Raw genomic sequence first — 17,543 nt, forward strand, 5'->3', positions numbered from 1 at the left:
AGTAGTGCCTGACTGAGCAGATTTTTAAAAACTGTTTTTAATGCAGGTACTTACAAAATCTATCAGTCACAGATGGCATTTTCCTACTTCTCGTGCATTAGGGCAGTCTTTGATAACCATTAGCCCCAACCACCATAACCAGTAAGGAGGCATGATGGGAGATGTAGTCCCAAAAAATGTACCTAGAGGCCCATTTGTTCTCCATCCTAAATTAGTGCACTGGCAGTTAGTGCTTTATCAGCTCTGAATTTCCAGATTAAAATGGCAGGAGTGTCTGTCTGGCACCTCACATTCTGACTCAATGGATTTTAATGGGGGAGGGAGAGGTTTTTGAGTCGGGGGTGGGGGAGAGGCAAGGCATATAATGCAGTCACATTTTCAGCCTGATTTCCTCCGCCCAACAAGCTTCATGTTTAAATACATGAAACTCTCACACTTGTGATACCAAGACAAAATTACCAAAAGAGTCAGTGTACAGCAGGGTTAGTGTGTTGGAATAGGCCTGGTGAGTCCTGGGTTCAAATCCCCAATCAATCACAAAGCTCCCTCAGTGATGCTCATCCTCAGTGATCCCTCATCATCGCCCCAGCCCAGCATATGTCAGAAGCTTGTGAAAACCAAATGGAAAAAAGAGAAGCATTTGCTGCACCCCTAACTCCTTGGCAGAAGTGCTGGATTCTTCTTTCTTACATCTGTACTTTACTGTTTCTTATCTTGTGACCTCAGGTTGGAAGAGTGACGTTTCACCTTGTACTTTCAGAAAGCCTTTCCACAGCACCAGCTCTACTGTTAGGCTAAGTGAGGTGAGCGATTCTCCATCTCCAGTCCCCAAATAAACTTGACTGGCCCTGGCTACCTACTATGTGTCTTTGTTGCTCTGCATCAGGCAGCAATATACCTCGGCCAGCCCTGCACAAGTACCCCAATGCTGAAGAACCGTGCACATCAGCCAAAGTATCACAGTGTCTTTTGCACAACTGTTCCAGGCACCCCTGCATGCATATTTTGTCTATGCAGGGTGCTGGCCCTGCCCCAATGGATGTCAGTCTTGCCCCTGACCCCCTGAATGGCCTCCAGCCAGCTTCTGGTTTGTTTATTGCAAGTGAAGACAAGGAGGAATAGTCAACTATAATTTACGGGTGCTTGTTGGCATCTCTGTTTGTACCACTGAAAACCCCCAATAAGTTCAAGGGTTCAGGGTTCCCTGCAATACTTTTCACAAACACCTAAGCAAGAAGAACAAAATGACCTCAGAGTTCCAGATTTTAAATGTAATGCTGTTTCAAAGTGGCTGGCGTTTCTGGAAGGACAGCTGATGGCATTATTGTTTGTGCCTTACAGCAAAGCCTCCTCCCAGCCCTGAGCAAACAGGGCTTAATGGAGAAATCAGTCAGTCAGGAAAGGCTATTTTTTCATCTTTCAATTGGGCGCGATACAATATGGGATTTTCCTGCACATGACTATTTGAAACACATGGGTGTTGCTCAGAAGCACTGCTGTGAGGAAACATTAAGAAACCCTGGGCACAGTTTCCTCAAAATCACTTCTGTAAAGCATGACCAGCAAAGGCCTGGCTAGGGTGTTCCTTCTGTTTTTCAGCAGCCCCTACCGGACACAGAAGTATGCAAGCTTGTATTTACATAAATGGGGATGGATCCTTGTGCTCTATCCGCACAGTAACCTTGTCAAGGTAAAGACTGTAGTGTTATACCTCTCAATTATCCTGCTTTAACAGGACATCCTAGCATTACAGAACCCCCCCCCCCCGGCTTCTGACTGGATCCCGGGGGGACATGGCTAGCGCAGGGGAAGGGTGTGGCAATAGAGCCCACCAACCAAAATTTTACCACCCGCATGACCAAAAATAAAAATGCAATAACCTGCTTCCACACCATAGGTAACTTCAGATGCATATTGAGTTATTTTTACTTATCAAATGTTCTGCATTAAGCAGGGGGCAGGGATATAAAATGTAAAAAAGGAGGGAGAGATTAAATGTTTTAAAAAGTTCAGACTGCAATTTCATTGCTGATAGCATCGTGTGGATGCTGTGAGCAGCACCAGTTCAACCATAAACACCCTTCCGAAAGCTATGATGGGCAGATACTTTTCTAAACTGCTGAGTAGCGGGGCTCATTCCAGACTTGCCCTTGTCCCCCCAGCTTTCTCCCCCACCACCCGAGGAAACCTGATCTTTACCGCTGAATGGGAACAAATGTCAACTGGGTTTTCTCCAGATTGATGTTTGCTCCGATTTGGTGCTAAAGAGGTAAGCGGAAGTGTGGGCGAGTCCTCACACTGACCTGAAGTGCCTGGGTGAATCAGAGGCCAGAGGGATGCTATGAAAGGGGCATTGGCTTTCTCCAAGAGGTTTGGCAATTTCATCTCACTAGGAGGATTTTGGGAGACATAGGGCTCCCAAATAACAAATGCAAATGCATTATTTGCTAATGCATCCATTACCTGAGCAGGTGTACAAACTTGCAGAAGGGCATGAGGGGACAGGTCTGCAGGACATAGGTGGTTACATCCATTTTAGTTCATTCTTACATTTGAGTTTAAGAGATATAAAACATGATAATAACGACACAAAATAAGGACACTTCAAATACTTATTTTTTTAATACATTTTCTTTCCCTTTTTATTTGGTTTTTATCCATTTTTTTCTCTATACCTTTTGGGTGAGGGGGCAGATTTGGGGGATTAATGCATATTTTTCCTGTCATTTTGCTGCTGCTGTCGTTGGTATTTTTGTCATTTAAAGATGGAAGAAAAAATCACGATATCGACCGGGGCAAAGAGCCGGACAAACTGAAACGCACAATTACGGCACGATCAGATACACAGACACTGAGTAATATATAGTCAGAGTGCCTCTGGGAATGTTGGGAGAGGGAGATGGGGAGGGGATGCTTTGGCTGCTATGGAAAACAGGTGGGTTTGGAGGCCACAGGCTGCAGATTAAGAGTACAGGAGCAGGAATTTTGGGTTAGGCCAGGAAAAGAAATAGGTCCATAGGAAGAGAACCATAAAGATGAGAAAAAGAAAGAGGTGAAAAAGAAGATTGGGAGAAGGGTAAATCAGACAGTGAAATGAACTGGAGACTGGGGGAAGGAGGGAAGAGGTGGGGTGGGGGAGATCAATATTATCCTGATCCTAAACAAATTTACTTGGAAGTAAACCCAGATGGAACCAACTTCCAGCTAACTGCTAAAGATTACGACCTGAAACCACAACCACAAGATTACACCCTACAATTCTATGTGAATTAATCAAGAATAACTACAACACTTCCTCACAACTGTCATGGTGCAGCAAAATCCCCATATTAACCATAGGCCTCCTTTCTGTGTATGAAGGGCAGTATACTAATAAATAATAATAATAATAATAATAATAATAATAATAATAATAATAATAATAAATTATTGTGAGTATGTGGAACCACCAACGGGCTCAGTACCCTGTGGAAATTGTGCAGAGGCCCAGGCTGCCTGGGTTCCCCCTTGGACCTAGACATTTCTGAGCCACAACAGATGCTCAGAAGTAACATGGCAGCTCTACATACAGGTTCTGTGTGGAGGTGTCAGTTCATACAATCTGTACGTCCTGTGCAATTCCTGTTGGGCTGTTTGCCTGACAGAAACCCCACACGCTTCTCACAACGGCCTCAGAACTAAGGTCGTGGGGACACACTTGAATCACCCTGTCAGTACAATGAGTTGAGAAAAGGGATCCAGGTGGCTCCACTTTCAAGTATCTTGAATATGCAATCTTAGAAGGAGAAGGAAAGAGGGGGGGAAAGGAGAAAGGATGTATAACAGAGTCTCCCCCTTGGTCCTCCCCCCGCCCTGAGCTGTGGGCCTCAAGCTGCACCGGTGATCATGGCATACATGCTGGTATAGGGGGAAATAACGTAGCCCCCAGAAATACAACTCAGTGGGAATGATACCCCATCCCACATTATGCCCTTTGTCTCCCCTCCAGAATAAACCCTTCTGCAGAGATTACGTACGCACACACACAACCTCCAAACCGTAACAAACACAGCAGTGCTGTGGGTCCCCCGTTAGGATCACCCTCCTTTTAACACCCCACATCCCTAATACAGACCAACAGGGAGGAGAAGCAGGAGACAATTTCCCCCAATATTTTGGTTGCCCTCTATCCTGACCCTTAAACTTTTGGGAGGAGGGGCTGGGAATGGAGAAGTGAGTGTTAAAAACCTTAATTAAAGCGCTGAGTATAATATTGAACCCCAAACCCCTTAATAAACCCCAAATCTGCCGGGCATTCCGACACTGAAGATGGCAACTGAATCTCCTCCAATCTCAGACCCCTCCCCCACGACCGGCTGGTGTTCCTGGGGGGCATGCGGAGGGGAGATGGAGGAGCATTTGCCACGCGCTGGGGCCGAAGTGCCAAGAGTGGTGAGAGTCATGCCATGCTTTCCACAACATTGGGTGGGTGGGGTTCCAAGGGAATGGCGGGGGTAGGTTAGAGAGGAGACGGGAGAGCTAGTAGTAGCTGGGGAGTCTGGGGGTCTGGAGCCGAGATGGCAGGGGTAAAAAGGGAGCCATGTAAAGTCACAGAGCTGTCCCAGGGGTGGGAAATGAGATCGGGCAGAGTGTGTGCGCACGAGGCAATGGGAGAGGGGGCGGTCTATCTCTAGTTGTAGTTTCTCATATATATATAATATATATATATAAACAGCACAAACATCTACATTCATTTGGGAGGGGGAGGGATGACACCCCACCAGCCCCCTCCCAGTGCAAGCACCCACCAGCCCCCCCTTTCCCCTGCTCAAGGGGACATGAGGGGCAGGGACAGGATGGTAGCTTCCTCCACACAACGCCTCCTACTGGGGGTAGGGACCTGTGGGGAAAGAGAGAGAAAGAGAGAGGAGAGAAAGTAGATGAACACAGAAAAAAAGGAAGCTTTCCTGTGACAGAAGCAACACTTCCACACAAAACACCCCCAGGAGCAACTAAACAGAACTGAAACATATCTCTGAAGTGTTTCTCCAATGTGGGTGGAGGGAAGGGCTCTTCCTGGCTCAGCGGCTTAGGGGAGGGGTTGTCCCCAACCACGGCATTGTCACCCCTACCCCTCCTGGCCTTGGAAGACCACCATACAGCCCAGAGCCAAGAGGCTAATGGGTGCCAAGCAATGATTGTCTTCCTCCCAGGCCTGGCATGACAGGGCAAACGCAGAGGCCCAGGAGGACACACCACTGCTAGTTGATGTAGCCTATTTTCCCTGTTTCTGCCCTCCCCCACCCCCCCCCACCCCGTGGATCCTGCAGCCTGAAGCAGCAGCCTTATCTTGCCTCATGGGCGAGCCAGCCCTGGGTGGGGCCCCAGGTGAATTCTGGGGCAGGTAAGATGGCGGCGTCTGCTGCAGCTGCTTTGCTCAGTACTTCTCTTTTCAGCGCTGGGCTGCCCCTCTGGCAGCGCCACCCACCCTCCCGCTCCCTGGCCAGCTTGCTTAGGGCAAGAGCCTGGAAGGCCCCTGGTGAAAGGTCCCCTCAAATGGTGGCAGCTCTGGCCGGAAATTTATAGGCTTCCTGAGTCTGAATGGTTAAGGGGCAAAGTTTTATTTTCACACTGGGAAGTTGTATACAAAATGCATTTTAAGACATGAAACTCTACTAAGTGGATTTCAGATATGGGCTAGCTTTTATTGACAAGAAGCCCAGCTGTTTTAAAATAAATAAAATAAACTCCCATTGCTAGAGAGCAGTATCAGGCTCAGTTGCCCAAACTTCATCAGACTACTTGCATGAGTGCTGAGCCGGCAAACTTTTCCCCCTACCACAGCTCTTCTGAAGAGTGTCTTAGCTCAATATCTGGTGCAAATCAGTATTTGTTAACAAAGAAAACTGACACGCAGCCAATTTTCTCTTATTTCTGATTATGAGGGTTTTTCTTTCTGGCTGGGACCATGGCATACACAATTTTACCAATTAAAATCACTCCCCCACCAACTCATAAAACACATGTATGATATTTTACTTATTAAAAGAATTCATTTCTCTCAGTTGTTGTTTGTCAGCAGAGCAAAACATCTAAGGCATGGTGCAAATTGCAACTTGGGTGTGTAGCGAGTGAGGGAGGGGGAAGCTTAATTTGGAAATGAATTTAATCCCTCACTCCCTAAGTACCACAGTCCCAATTTCATTTGGGGTGGGTAGGAGAGCTGCTATTAACTTTTTGACCCAAAGGCATATATAAATTTGCACAAAGGAATCTTGACATCATTCTTTACGGCTGCATGCAAAGGATAAAGCCTTGCTTTCATTTACATCCTGACAAAGGACTCTTTGCTTATTGATTCAGCTGAGAGTGTGTTGTAGAGCAGTTTGAGAAAGCCTCGTCTCTAGACTCTCGGAGGTCCGTGGCCAGGCTTAGGAAGCTGCCTTCTGTGCACCAAGAGCTGAGGACGACTCCTCAGGGAAGGAGACAGGCTAAGGCAGAGGAGGCTTCTGGCCATGAAGACCAACGGAGGAGAAGGAGTCCTAGCAGCAGCCAGCTGCTTCTGTAGTCCATGATGGAGTTCAAATCTGAACCTGATATCTGGGGCAAATGTGCCTAGAGACCTACAGACTAACAAATTCCACACACAGACCAACAGACCATTCAACAGTAGCCAAAAGGCTCTCATATCAGGGATCACAGTCATTATGTAAGCAATCCAGATCAGGTGAGGGGAATGTTTGGCCCTCTAGATGTTTCTAAACTACAACTCCCATCATCCCTGGCTACGCTTGCTGGGGCTGATGGGAGATGTAGTTCAGCAACATTGTAAGACCAAAGGTTCCCTTCACCTGAATTACATGCTCACAGTCCAGATGTGTAGGATGTTATTCTCCTCTAGATTCCACACCTTTCAGCCTCAGGCACAACTGTGTATTAGGGTCTACGCTGCTATAATATACAACTGGATAAAAGGTGCATGTCCCAAATATCAGTGAGCTGCCAAATAAGACCACATTTGTTACTAAATGCCATGTTACTTCACAAAGCATAACAGCGAGCAGCATGCTATTATTTTGTGCATGCTTTGGATGTGGGGAAGCATTTGAATATGGGTATGCTCACATTAGTAGCTTGAAACGCAGTGAGGTCATTTCATCTGGTTGTGTTTCTAGCCAGATTTGCATGGAGTTGTTCACATCGCAGAAGGGGCACGGATGTATTTACCTGATGCACATTACCTTTTGGGTTTCCTCTCCCTATAATCACACACACACCCAATTCCTATTCAGCTGGCACCTGTGCTTGTGCACTCTTCTGCACAACGGCTTTTGAGGTGCCACATTCTGAGGGTTGTTCATGTCTTAAAGGGTGTCAGGACTGTGTATGAGAACTACAGGTTGACTTGCAAACTGTCCCTTTCATAAAATTGGTGTGTGATGATCAGGTTCCAGTGGTCAAGGAGTGACGCTTCAGTGCCCTGCATAGCTCCTTGTTCCTCCTCCATGACCAGCAAAACCATAATAAATGACACAAATGTGCTTAATTTGCAGAACATGGGTCTCGACTGCAGGACTCAGCTTTTCCTGCAGAGTAATATTTTTAACATGTTGCTTGCACAGCCTTATTCAAGGGCGAGAGAAGAGAATTCTCCCCCCCCCCCCGCCTCCCTGTCCAGCCAGCCAGTAGCACAACTTACCCGCCTACATCTGGTTTGCAAAGGAAGTGGGCCCGCCTTGGACACCTTGCTGCCCATACTCTCCCTGCTGCCCATAGCCCTGCTGGCTGTAATCAGGCTGGTAGCCACCCTGCTGCCCATACGTGTCTTGCTGCCCATAGCCTGGCGCTTGGTTGTAAGCGTCGCCAAAGGCCTCAGGTGCTGGCGGCTTCTCCTGGGCAGGTGGGTACTTGACGAAGGGGGTGCTCCAGCCCGTCTCTTTAAACACGAACCACAGGTTCCCCAGCCAAAGCACCAAGTTCAGGAAGCCAAAAACCTGGGGACAAAATGAAGACAGGGTGGAGAAAGGACAGTTAATTGCAGAGCCTTCCTCACCAATCCCAGTTCCCTGCTATTTGAGAAGCCTTGTCTGGAAGTGTGTGTGTGTGTGTGTGTGTGTGTGTGTGTGTGTACATGCACACAGGGCTGGGCTGCCCATTAGTCGCCTCAGGTGGTAGGCTGGAGACAGGTGGGAGGAGTGGCAGATTTGGAAAGGGAAGAAAGGGACGTCTCGTGTGCCTTTGCTACTCCTCCTTCAGCTGTGGATGCAGCCCCATTAGATGCCTGCCTGGGCCCAGCGCCTCTCCCGGTGACCCCACAGGGCAGAGGAGGCAGAGGCGGAGGGGTGCGAGGGCCCAGCCACTGCTACTCCTGCCACCCTCAGCCACTAGCTCAGTTGCGCTGGTCCCCAGCATCGTCCCCACCCAAAGCCGGGTGAGGGGTTTAACTGCTGCCACCAATGCTGCTCCTGCTGCCACCTGTTGAAGCACTCTTAGCAAAGTACCATTCCTGGGAGGACTGCCATTTTGATTTGCCTCGAGCAGCAAAATGTCTTGGGCCTCTCTGGGTGGGCGTGCATGTTAATGCTGCAAAACAGGGGAAATTTTGAAGCCCATTTGCAGAACAAAGAAACTCTCATGGGCACCCTGCCTGCATACATGCTGCAACCTACACAAGTTTGCTTTACTAAAGAGTTAGGGCTTGTCCCCATTTCCACTTCTTCCGTGCCTGGAAAGCACAGGTCTGAGCAGTTTCCTATTTGCCCTGCCACTTTCCCCAAGGAAATCTGCCCTTTACCACTGAATTGGAGCAAAGGTCAATCTGCAGAAAGCCCAACTGACGTTTGCTCCGATTCAGTGATAAAGATCGGGTTAGTTGAGCCCTTAGGATCTTAGTCCATCTAGTATTTCCTACACTGACTGGCAGCAGAGTTTCAGTCAGGAGTCTTTCCCAACTTAACCTGGAGATGCTGGGGATCAAACCTGAAACCAGGTGCTTTACCTGTTTGCTGTCTTTCCAGTCTTCTCACTGAAGAGAATCTGGAAGAACCCTAGAGCTTCTTAGAGCATGGTTTTGTTTTAAGAAGACAACCACATTAACTGTGTGTGCCTCCCCCTGCCCTTGGATCACGTCCAATACTCAGCTGATGCTGCCTGTTTGCAGGGCAAGAGGGGTGCGAGTGGGCAAGTGCCCACCGGAGAAGACTGTCCTTTATTAGGACCTTCTCCTTGGAAACCCCCAAAGGTTTCCCTGCAACAGTTTGAAGATTACCATTTGCTCTAATATTTCATAAACATTGCAGCTCACTTATTCCTGGGTGCTTAGCCACAAGGAGATCAGCTAAAGGGCTGCTGCAGTGCTGTTCCCTTGGAATGGCTCCCACCAACAGCCACATTCACAAAAATTAAATCTCAGGCCTCCCATCATTCACTCATTTTTGCCGCTGCAAACTGAAGGTTGATTTATATAAGCACATACACCAGATTATATCTCATCTGAAGAATCACTTTGGCTTTATTTTGGTCAGCATGACTGATGAGGTGAGGCAGAAGACAGTAAATGGCCAAGCGGCAAGGGAAGGAAGACTCCTAGCCTTACTGGGGCAATGGAGATTCAGCCATTGCTTCTTGAAACATTCTGATAAGGATGTAAGATGAGGGTCTTCCCTTTCCCCCTTAGTCACTGCTCTGGAGACAGCAGCCAAATATTACCTCCCCTCCACCCCACTGATACATCAGCCAGTTTGGAGAGGGAGAAATCTGTTCTGGCAACCCTGGGAAACTATGGACTTCATCTTCAAGCACTACCTACAGAGCACTGACATCTGTCAGTTTCCCCTAACACAGCTACTCTTCTGAAAGCTAGCAGCTGTGCCATCATCTTTGCAGATTATAAAATAAGATTAGAGAATGTTCCAAGCTTCTCTTTTAAGGCTTTATTTCTTCAAGTTTGCTTGGGGTCCTGTGCCACATTGAACTCAGTGGGATCTACATTTGAGTAAATATGCAATATGTATATAAATGAACAAAAGCAATTCTGTCCAGAAAGCAAACATCTTTTCCTCTTATTTCTTGCTGTAATTTATTTTTATTGTTATTTATAATTCTTTGTATATCATATTTTAGTATCATTTTGTTGTAAGTCTCCCAGAGAATATTTATTGACAGGTGGATAAAGAACTTCAATCAATCAATAATTAGCAAACACACATACCCACATATTACTGCATGCATAGATTATTGTTATTCTCTTACACTAACATGAACACCAGCAAAACTCACCCAAATTAAAGAACTCTCAGTCCCATTGATAAAAAGTTGTTGCCAGTGATTAAAATGGGCCCCAATGATTATTCAATTAAAGTTTCAAATGGATTAATTTTAAAACCAAATTAAAGATGTGGTGTCCTACGCAGATTTACCGTATTTTTTGCCCTATAGGACACACTTTTTCCCCTCCAAAAATGAAGGGGAAATGTGTGTGCGTCCTATGGGGCGAATGCAGACTACTTGGCTTCAGTGATAGCAATGCGAAGCTTCCGAAGCCTGCGCTCTGGAGGCTTCACGTTGCTTTCGCTGAAGCCAGGAGAGTCTGCTCTTTGAGGCTGGTGGTGCTGCTTCCCCCCATCGCAAGCCACAGAGGATTGAGGGGCAGCGGGAAGGCGTGCGACGCCTTCGCGCTGCTCCCTGACCCCGCTTTGAGGCTGGCGGTGGGGGAGAAGCAGCGCTTTAAAGGGTGCACGGCTTCTGCGGGCTTTTCTATGAGGTGGGGAATTGTCCGCTGCTCCCAGAGCTGCGGGGGGGGGGGGATCATTTCCGCCCCTTGATTCCCCCCCCCGAAAACTAGGTGCGTCCTATGGACCGGTGCGCCTTATAGGGAGAAAAATGCGGTACTTTGAGGAAACATAACAGTATGAATGATCTACCACCCTACAAAATACGGAACTACATATATACACATGAATACCACACACACACCACCACCACCACAAAACACATAAGACACGTTTACAGCAGCTGAATGCTCAAAAGCACCCAGAACTGGCATCTAGGGTTGGCATGGCTGAGCACTGGCAGAGGGCCCATACTGAACAACTGGCATGAGGCCGCTGGACCTGCTCCTTCTCTCCACCCCTGCCACCGCCTCACTGCTCACCCTCCTTTTGCTCTGGCCCAGACAACAGGGGTGGTGAAGGGGAGGAGCAGGAGGGGCACCAATCTGCCTGGCAAGCAAGCAAGCAGCAAGTAGCAACCGCAAGAACATTAGTGTGGCATCTGACTCACTGAAAGAGGGTGTTTTGCCCAAGGGCTCTCCAAAATCTGGAACTGGTACTGAAAGCACAGGCTATAAGATGCCTTCTTAGAGGCCAGAGTACAAATATACACAGGTTGCCCTTCCTATGGGCTCAGCAGCATCCCATCCTCCTTCATTCCAGGGCTCAGGAGTCTGCCCTGGCTGTCCTTAGGCTCAGTCACTGAGATCCTCAGGGGAATCACTGTTCATAATCCCCCCTGACTTAGATCAACCTGGAGCCATGCCTTCAGTATTGTGGGACCAATCTTATGGAACTCCCTTCCATAAACCCCTGAAGTCAGACAGATCACCTCCCCGCTGAACTTCTGGCACCTACTGAAGACTTTTAAAAATTCCATCTGGTATTCTAACTGAGGTTCCATTGTACAGTTTTAACTTGTTTTTGTTTTTGGGTTGTATCTTTGCAGACTGCTTCGAGATTATAGTAGTTAAGGGGTATATAAAACATTGAAGCAAGCAAGCAGGCAAGCAAGCAGAGTAAGTGCTTGGAGGACTAACCACAGAGGTGTTGAGGCCGGAGGTGACTGGCTCCCGCAGCTCATTGCACTTGTTGCCTTCACTCCGGCACACAGCCATGCCTTCAATCACATTGTCAGGGTCAGTGGCCTCCTTGACATCTGAAAGGCCCTTGGCCCAAGCACAGGAGCTCACCAACCACATGAAGGTGAAGACAGCCGTGACGATGAAATCCTGCAGTGGGGGGTGAGGGAGGGCAAGAGGTTACAACTATGGTTGCCAAAAGATGAGGCAGGTCCTTGTAGGAGAAGCAAGTGGCTACCAGTGGATTGTTAGGACCCAGTGGTACTCAGACCCTGGACCAAAGACACTACCCAGTGTCCAAAGAAAATCCAGGAAGAGGTGGAGTCACCGGGGCCCACTGTGAAACCACCGCGCTGGTGATACTTGTCCATTTGGATGTGTCTCACTCAGCTTGGGCTAAATATGGAGCTCCCCCCACCACTTGTCCAGATCCCCTAACCCAGACCCAGTTCCTGCTGCAAAGCTCCTTAGCTGCTTTGGGCCTCCTGCTTCACACTTGCTCCCAGGACCTTCTGGTCTGTTCAGAATTGGTGGAAACACACATAGAATTTCTGGTGTGCAGTAAACTAACCAGCTGGTCACAGTCAAGCCACTGTCTCTAAAGCCCCAGGCAGCTAGCACAACAAACACAAATGGTTTGTCAAGCCCCTGCTGAGCCCCTCATGCATCACTGCTGGCTGCACCCAGCATGGTGGGTCACCATCACCCTAAAGTCCAGCTGCACATCAATATTCAGAACTTCAGTTCTTCACTCAACTTTCTTCCTGTAGTCCAAATACTTTAGAAACCCTGCCTTATTCCCTCCATCCCTAGACAATGTTTTATGGCCCTGATGTTGCAGCATATGAGGCAGGAAAACAAGCACCTTGCCCAGAATATAACTATCTCATAATGTTGCCACTACTCTTTGATGGTACTGAGTTAGACACTGATAATGGCCATTGGTCTAACGGCAGAGGTGGCCCTGGCAAGAGGCTTTCCTAATGTGCTGCTGTGACGTCTGCTTCTGGTTGTTAGGAAGTGTCAGGGTTTGGGGCAGTTGCCTAAAGGGTCCCTGCATTCAGCCACGTCTATGCTGCATCACACCCTGGAGTTTGGGCACTCACAATCATGGGTCCCTTGTTGTTCTCCCTGTACTTGTCCTGCATAAATACGTAGACTACAATAACGGCAAGGGAGTAGAGGAAGGCGAAGACAGCAATGGTGACAAAGAATTCAGCAGAGGAGGAGCAATCTCCAATCAAGAAAACTTTATCCTTGTTCCCTTTACAAGTAGGAGCTTCAAAATACACCTGGTGGAGCCTGGGATGGAGAAAAAGAGTGAGAGTCATCATAGCATCACAGAACTGGAGAGCTGGAAGGGACCCCAGGTGCCATCTAGTCCAACCCCCGCAACGCAGGGATCTCCGCTAAAGCATCCATGACAAATGGCCATCCCACCTCTGCTTAAAAACCTCCAAGGAAGGAGAGTCCACCACCTTCCAATCAGAGCTGTACATACCCTAGGCTGTGGCTGTTTGAATTCTGCACCAAAGCAACACACATCTGGTGCCAATAGAAGCTGAATTTTGAGTTAGAGGATTGTGCAATTATGAATGACTTAGGGGAGGAGTGCTTGGATATATCTTATACCAGGGGTCTGCAACCTTTAAGACAAAAAGAACCACTTGGACCCGTTTCCGAAGAAAAAAAAACTGGGAGCTGCAAAACTCGTCATTATAAAAATAACTTTTCTGTCACTTTTTTATTATTTCTTTGTTTAACCCCTCAGAATTACTCCTCCTCATAGAAATAAACGTTAAATTAACAAGTTACCTTTTGTGTGTGTGTGTTCTTCACTCCCCTTTCAATGCAGTGACCAGCGTACATGCCCCTTACAATGTAGCGGGCGGGCAGGCGGGCGGGAAGGTGACGTCGGGACGGTACGCGTGACTAACGCACGCACCGCCCCCATGTGACGTCACAACCAGTACAGCGCCCGCCACAGTGGGGAGTGTCGGGGCGCACAATGCGCCTCCTCCCCTCGCTAGTATCCGCCCCGGCAAAGGTGTAAAAGAGCCACATGCGGCTCCGGAGCCGCGGGTTGCAGACCCCTGTCTTATACCAAATCACTGATTAGTCTGACTGGCAGCAGCTCTCAAGCCAAGGTCTTTCCCAGCCTTCTTATATGAGGTTCTTTAAACAATGCTAAGGCATTGCACCAAGAATTGCTTTTGGGGAAAGTTGTTGGTTGTGTTTGCATTTTGCACACCTAAGTGTTAAATGAACAACAAATAAATTCAAGGCAGGAGGTGGAGAGAACAGCCCCTCTCCCAACAGCTGGGGCTTGGGGCTTGCAGTCACCACTTCCACTGTGGTTGGAGAAATTCCTTGCCCTTGATGGTGGATTAGCTGCCCTTCTCGCACTATAGCGGGGGCTGCCTTCCCCCCCCATGGTATGCAAGGATCTGTGTGCGCTTACTGAGTGTGAGCTTGATGTTTGTGTCTGCTACCAGTGTGTGTTTACCAGATTTTGAGGTTGTGCAGTATCATGCATCTTATGCTTATGTAGTTGGGAGTGAGTGGATGGAAGCAGCGCTATACCTGCTCTGGTACAGGCCCTCAGGTGAGAGATGGGAGAGGAGTATTACATTTTTCAGTGGGGGCTGGGCATGAGTCCATTAGTGCTTCAGAGATTAGGAGCATGTGTGTGTGGTTGGCAATGACCTGTTGTGTGTGGGTTGTGATGTTGTTGGGTGTGAGTGGATTATGCATGAGTGGTTGATGGAGGTGATGCTTGAGACAGGGAATGGTTGTGTGAAATGGATGGTGAGTGTTTGTATGTTGTATAGATGGAAATTTGATATTGTGGCGCGCTCTGATTTGTTCTGTTTTTATATTACCTTTATGTATATGGACATTGCTTATATATTTTGTAATGTGACTCATCTGACACGGTTTCATGGTGCTTATTGGCTACAGTATATATAAGCTTATGGATTTATCTACTGTAAACCACTCTGTTCTTTTGGACAGTAAGTGGTTATAAATGGAAATAAAAAAATACAAGAAATTGTATTTTACAAGCTGTAAGCTTCCTTGTTATATTTTATGAAAGAGCGGGTTATAAATTTTCAAATACACGAATAAATAAAACTGTATGGATCTGCCTCTGAATAATCGCTGCTGAGGATTCAACTCACCGGAAGGGGTAGGCAAACTCCACCTTTATATCAAGATCGCTCTCAGTCTTGTTTGCACATTCAACACTCAGGCGGAATTCTCCACTGTAGCTGCCACATGTTGCAAATGCAAAGATGGAAAAGAACTGGGAGGGGGAGAGAGAGGCAACAAATGTCAGTGCTCAGAGGATCCTGGGCCATTTCACTACAACCCGTTGATCTTCTACGTTGATCCTCATCAACAAAGGATCCTGCTTGACTTCCCAGCATAGTTTGATGTGACAATCCTACACGAGCATAAATCCCTGTGTCTTAATGCCATGGTTTACCACCATTTAGCATCATCACATGTGACAACTTACATATGGATGGTATTATTCCGTGTAGGAAGACAACTAGTGGTGCGTGAGACAGGAAGAGGAGCTGCAGGAAAGAGGCCTAGAAATGTTCACACAGAAACCCACTGGTTTCATAAATGATTGTACCCATTTTACTACACATCAGCAATGGCTAAAAAAAAGTATGGCACTGCACAAGCAAAAAGTTGACGTGTGGTAAGAAATGGCATAGATTTCAAACCTACTTGGTGGTCATGTATAAGTAATCTGCACTTCTGGGAAGGAGTTATAAAAGAGTTTAAAAATGCAACAAGAACTCCCTTTGGAAACACTTGTCATTTTATTGGAGAAAGTGTAGGCTGTTCTACAAAGGAAACAAGATTGTAAAATTGCAGCTTGCAGCACTTAAGATCACTGCAAGTTACTGGAAGCTTCCAACAACAAAGCAGTGGCCATGGGAAATACGGCAGCGGGTGTCAGTGCACAAATGTGCATATTATAACATCAACAAGGTGGTTTAAGAGCGGGTAGAAACCCCTTGGAACAAGCATGAATCTTCTCTCTGTTCAGCCATTTTTTCCACTCAAAACTGACACCCCCCAGCTGCATTCCCCTGTTATCTAGGAAAAAGATTAAACTTTGGTTCTGATGTAAACAGATGAATATGAGTTTTCATTTCTAGCTATTAAAGCTGTTAAGGGTGGTGGTAGTGGGAGAAAATATGTGTCAGCTGCTGCTACATATATGATTTATAACCACAACTTATCTTTCACAGCTTCTCCCAGTCTCCTAGGAATTATAGCTCATTGAGGGTGCTGAAAAGTCTGTTAGAGAATCCCAACGCGGCCTCACTCTGCCATCACAGGAACACAGTTGCTTCACCCTCTTTAAAGGGAATAAATACTGAACCACTTATATGCCTTTGATGTAGGCATATTCTAAGCACTTGGAAACAGAGATGGTCCAGGTGACAGAGTGGCAGTACAGTCAAACCTTGGCTCCTAAACACCTCCATTTGGAACATTTCAGCTCCCAAAAGCCAAAAACCTGGAAGTAAATGCTCTAGTTTTCGAACATTTTTTGGAAGCTGAACGTCCAACGAAGCTTCTGCTTGAGTGCAGGAAGCTCCTGTAACCAGTCGAAAGCTGCGCCTCAGTAGTCGAACATTTTGGAAGCTGAACAGGCTTTCAGAATGGATTACGTTCGACAACTGAGGTTTGACGGTATTCAGAGAGACCCAATCTTGTCTAAGCTTTATTTTCCTAACTTTACACACCCCATGAGAACCCGCTTCTGCTGACATGCTGGTTTTCTATGTGGAAGGGATTTTTGTGTATGCCATGGTGTCGTGTGTACTGACATTGTACAGCAGGGATGGGAAAGATGTTGTTGGTTAGAGTGTTGGATTAGGATCTCGGAGACCAGGGTTCAAATCTCCACTCAGCCACAAAGCTCACTGGGCGACTTTGGGCCAGTCACTCACCCTCCACCTGACCTGCCTCACAGCGTTTTTTTTGAGGATAAAACAGGGAGGAGCAGAACTCTGTATGCCACCTTGAGCTCCTTGGAGGAAGGTGGGACATAAATGCAATAAATAAATATGTAAAAAAAATACTCAAGAATGATCTGTAGGGCCAAGTTTCCTGCCTTTGATGTACAGCCCAGTTTCAGATTAACCATCTCTGTGTGAACTAGGCCTTATAAAGGAATGAGGCGGCACTTAATATCTGGAGCACATCGAAGTTTCTCTGACGTTTATTTGTTTTTGTTTGTATTAATGCTTTATTGAAATTAAAAGGAAACAACGAACAAAAGGTTTATCCATAAAAAGAAAAGAAAATGGTAATATTTGTTACATCATATCACAATAAGGTCTTCTTGCATTTCTAATGACTTCCCATCACCCCACTGTGCATCTACCACTTAATCTATCTAGCGCACTGTTTGTTTTCATTTTCTTTTGTTAATTTTCATCAGTAATATATTGTCTTATAATTATCAATCATACCACAGAAGTCATTTTGAGGTCTGTCACTGATGTCATATTATTACAATAGTCCTTAAGGTATTTTTTGTACATGTCCCATTTTTTAATAAATGTTTGATCAGTATGACCTCTCAGTTTCTTCTAGGTATGTCTGGGCCTGGTATCCCCAGGAGGAAAGCCTACAGGTTTTTTTGATGAAGGATACCTTAATCATTCTTCTCTGACGT

At 46.8% G+C, this 17,543-nt stretch overlaps 1 protein-coding gene across 1 annotated transcript in view; it reads right to left on the minus strand.

Annotated features, from left to right (window-relative positions):
• Window positions 1-2,616: 2,616 nt before the first annotated feature.
• Window positions 2,617-17,543, minus strand: part of SYP (synaptophysin) — a 28,599-nt gene continuing 13,672 nt past the window's right edge. The window contains exons 3-7 of the mRNA XM_083719723.1: window positions 15,013-15,137; window positions 12,937-13,132; window positions 11,789-11,980; window positions 7,679-7,973; window positions 2,617-4,879 (exon numbers count right to left, since the gene is read on the minus strand). Of these exons, the coding sequence (XP_083575849.1) occupies window positions 7,683-7,973; window positions 11,789-11,980; window positions 12,937-13,132; window positions 15,013-15,137 (804 nt within the window). The 3' untranslated portion in view covers window positions 2,617-4,879; window positions 7,679-7,682. The remainder of the gene's footprint in view (window positions 4,880-7,678; window positions 7,974-11,788; window positions 11,981-12,936; window positions 13,133-15,012; window positions 15,138-17,543) is intronic.

The sequence above is a fragment of the Podarcis gaigeae genome, assembly GCF_964106915.1.
Source record: "Podarcis gaigeae genome assembly, chromosome: 17".
In the NCBI taxonomy this organism is placed as follows: Eukaryota; Metazoa; Chordata; class Lepidosauria; order Squamata; family Lacertidae; genus Podarcis; species Podarcis gaigeae.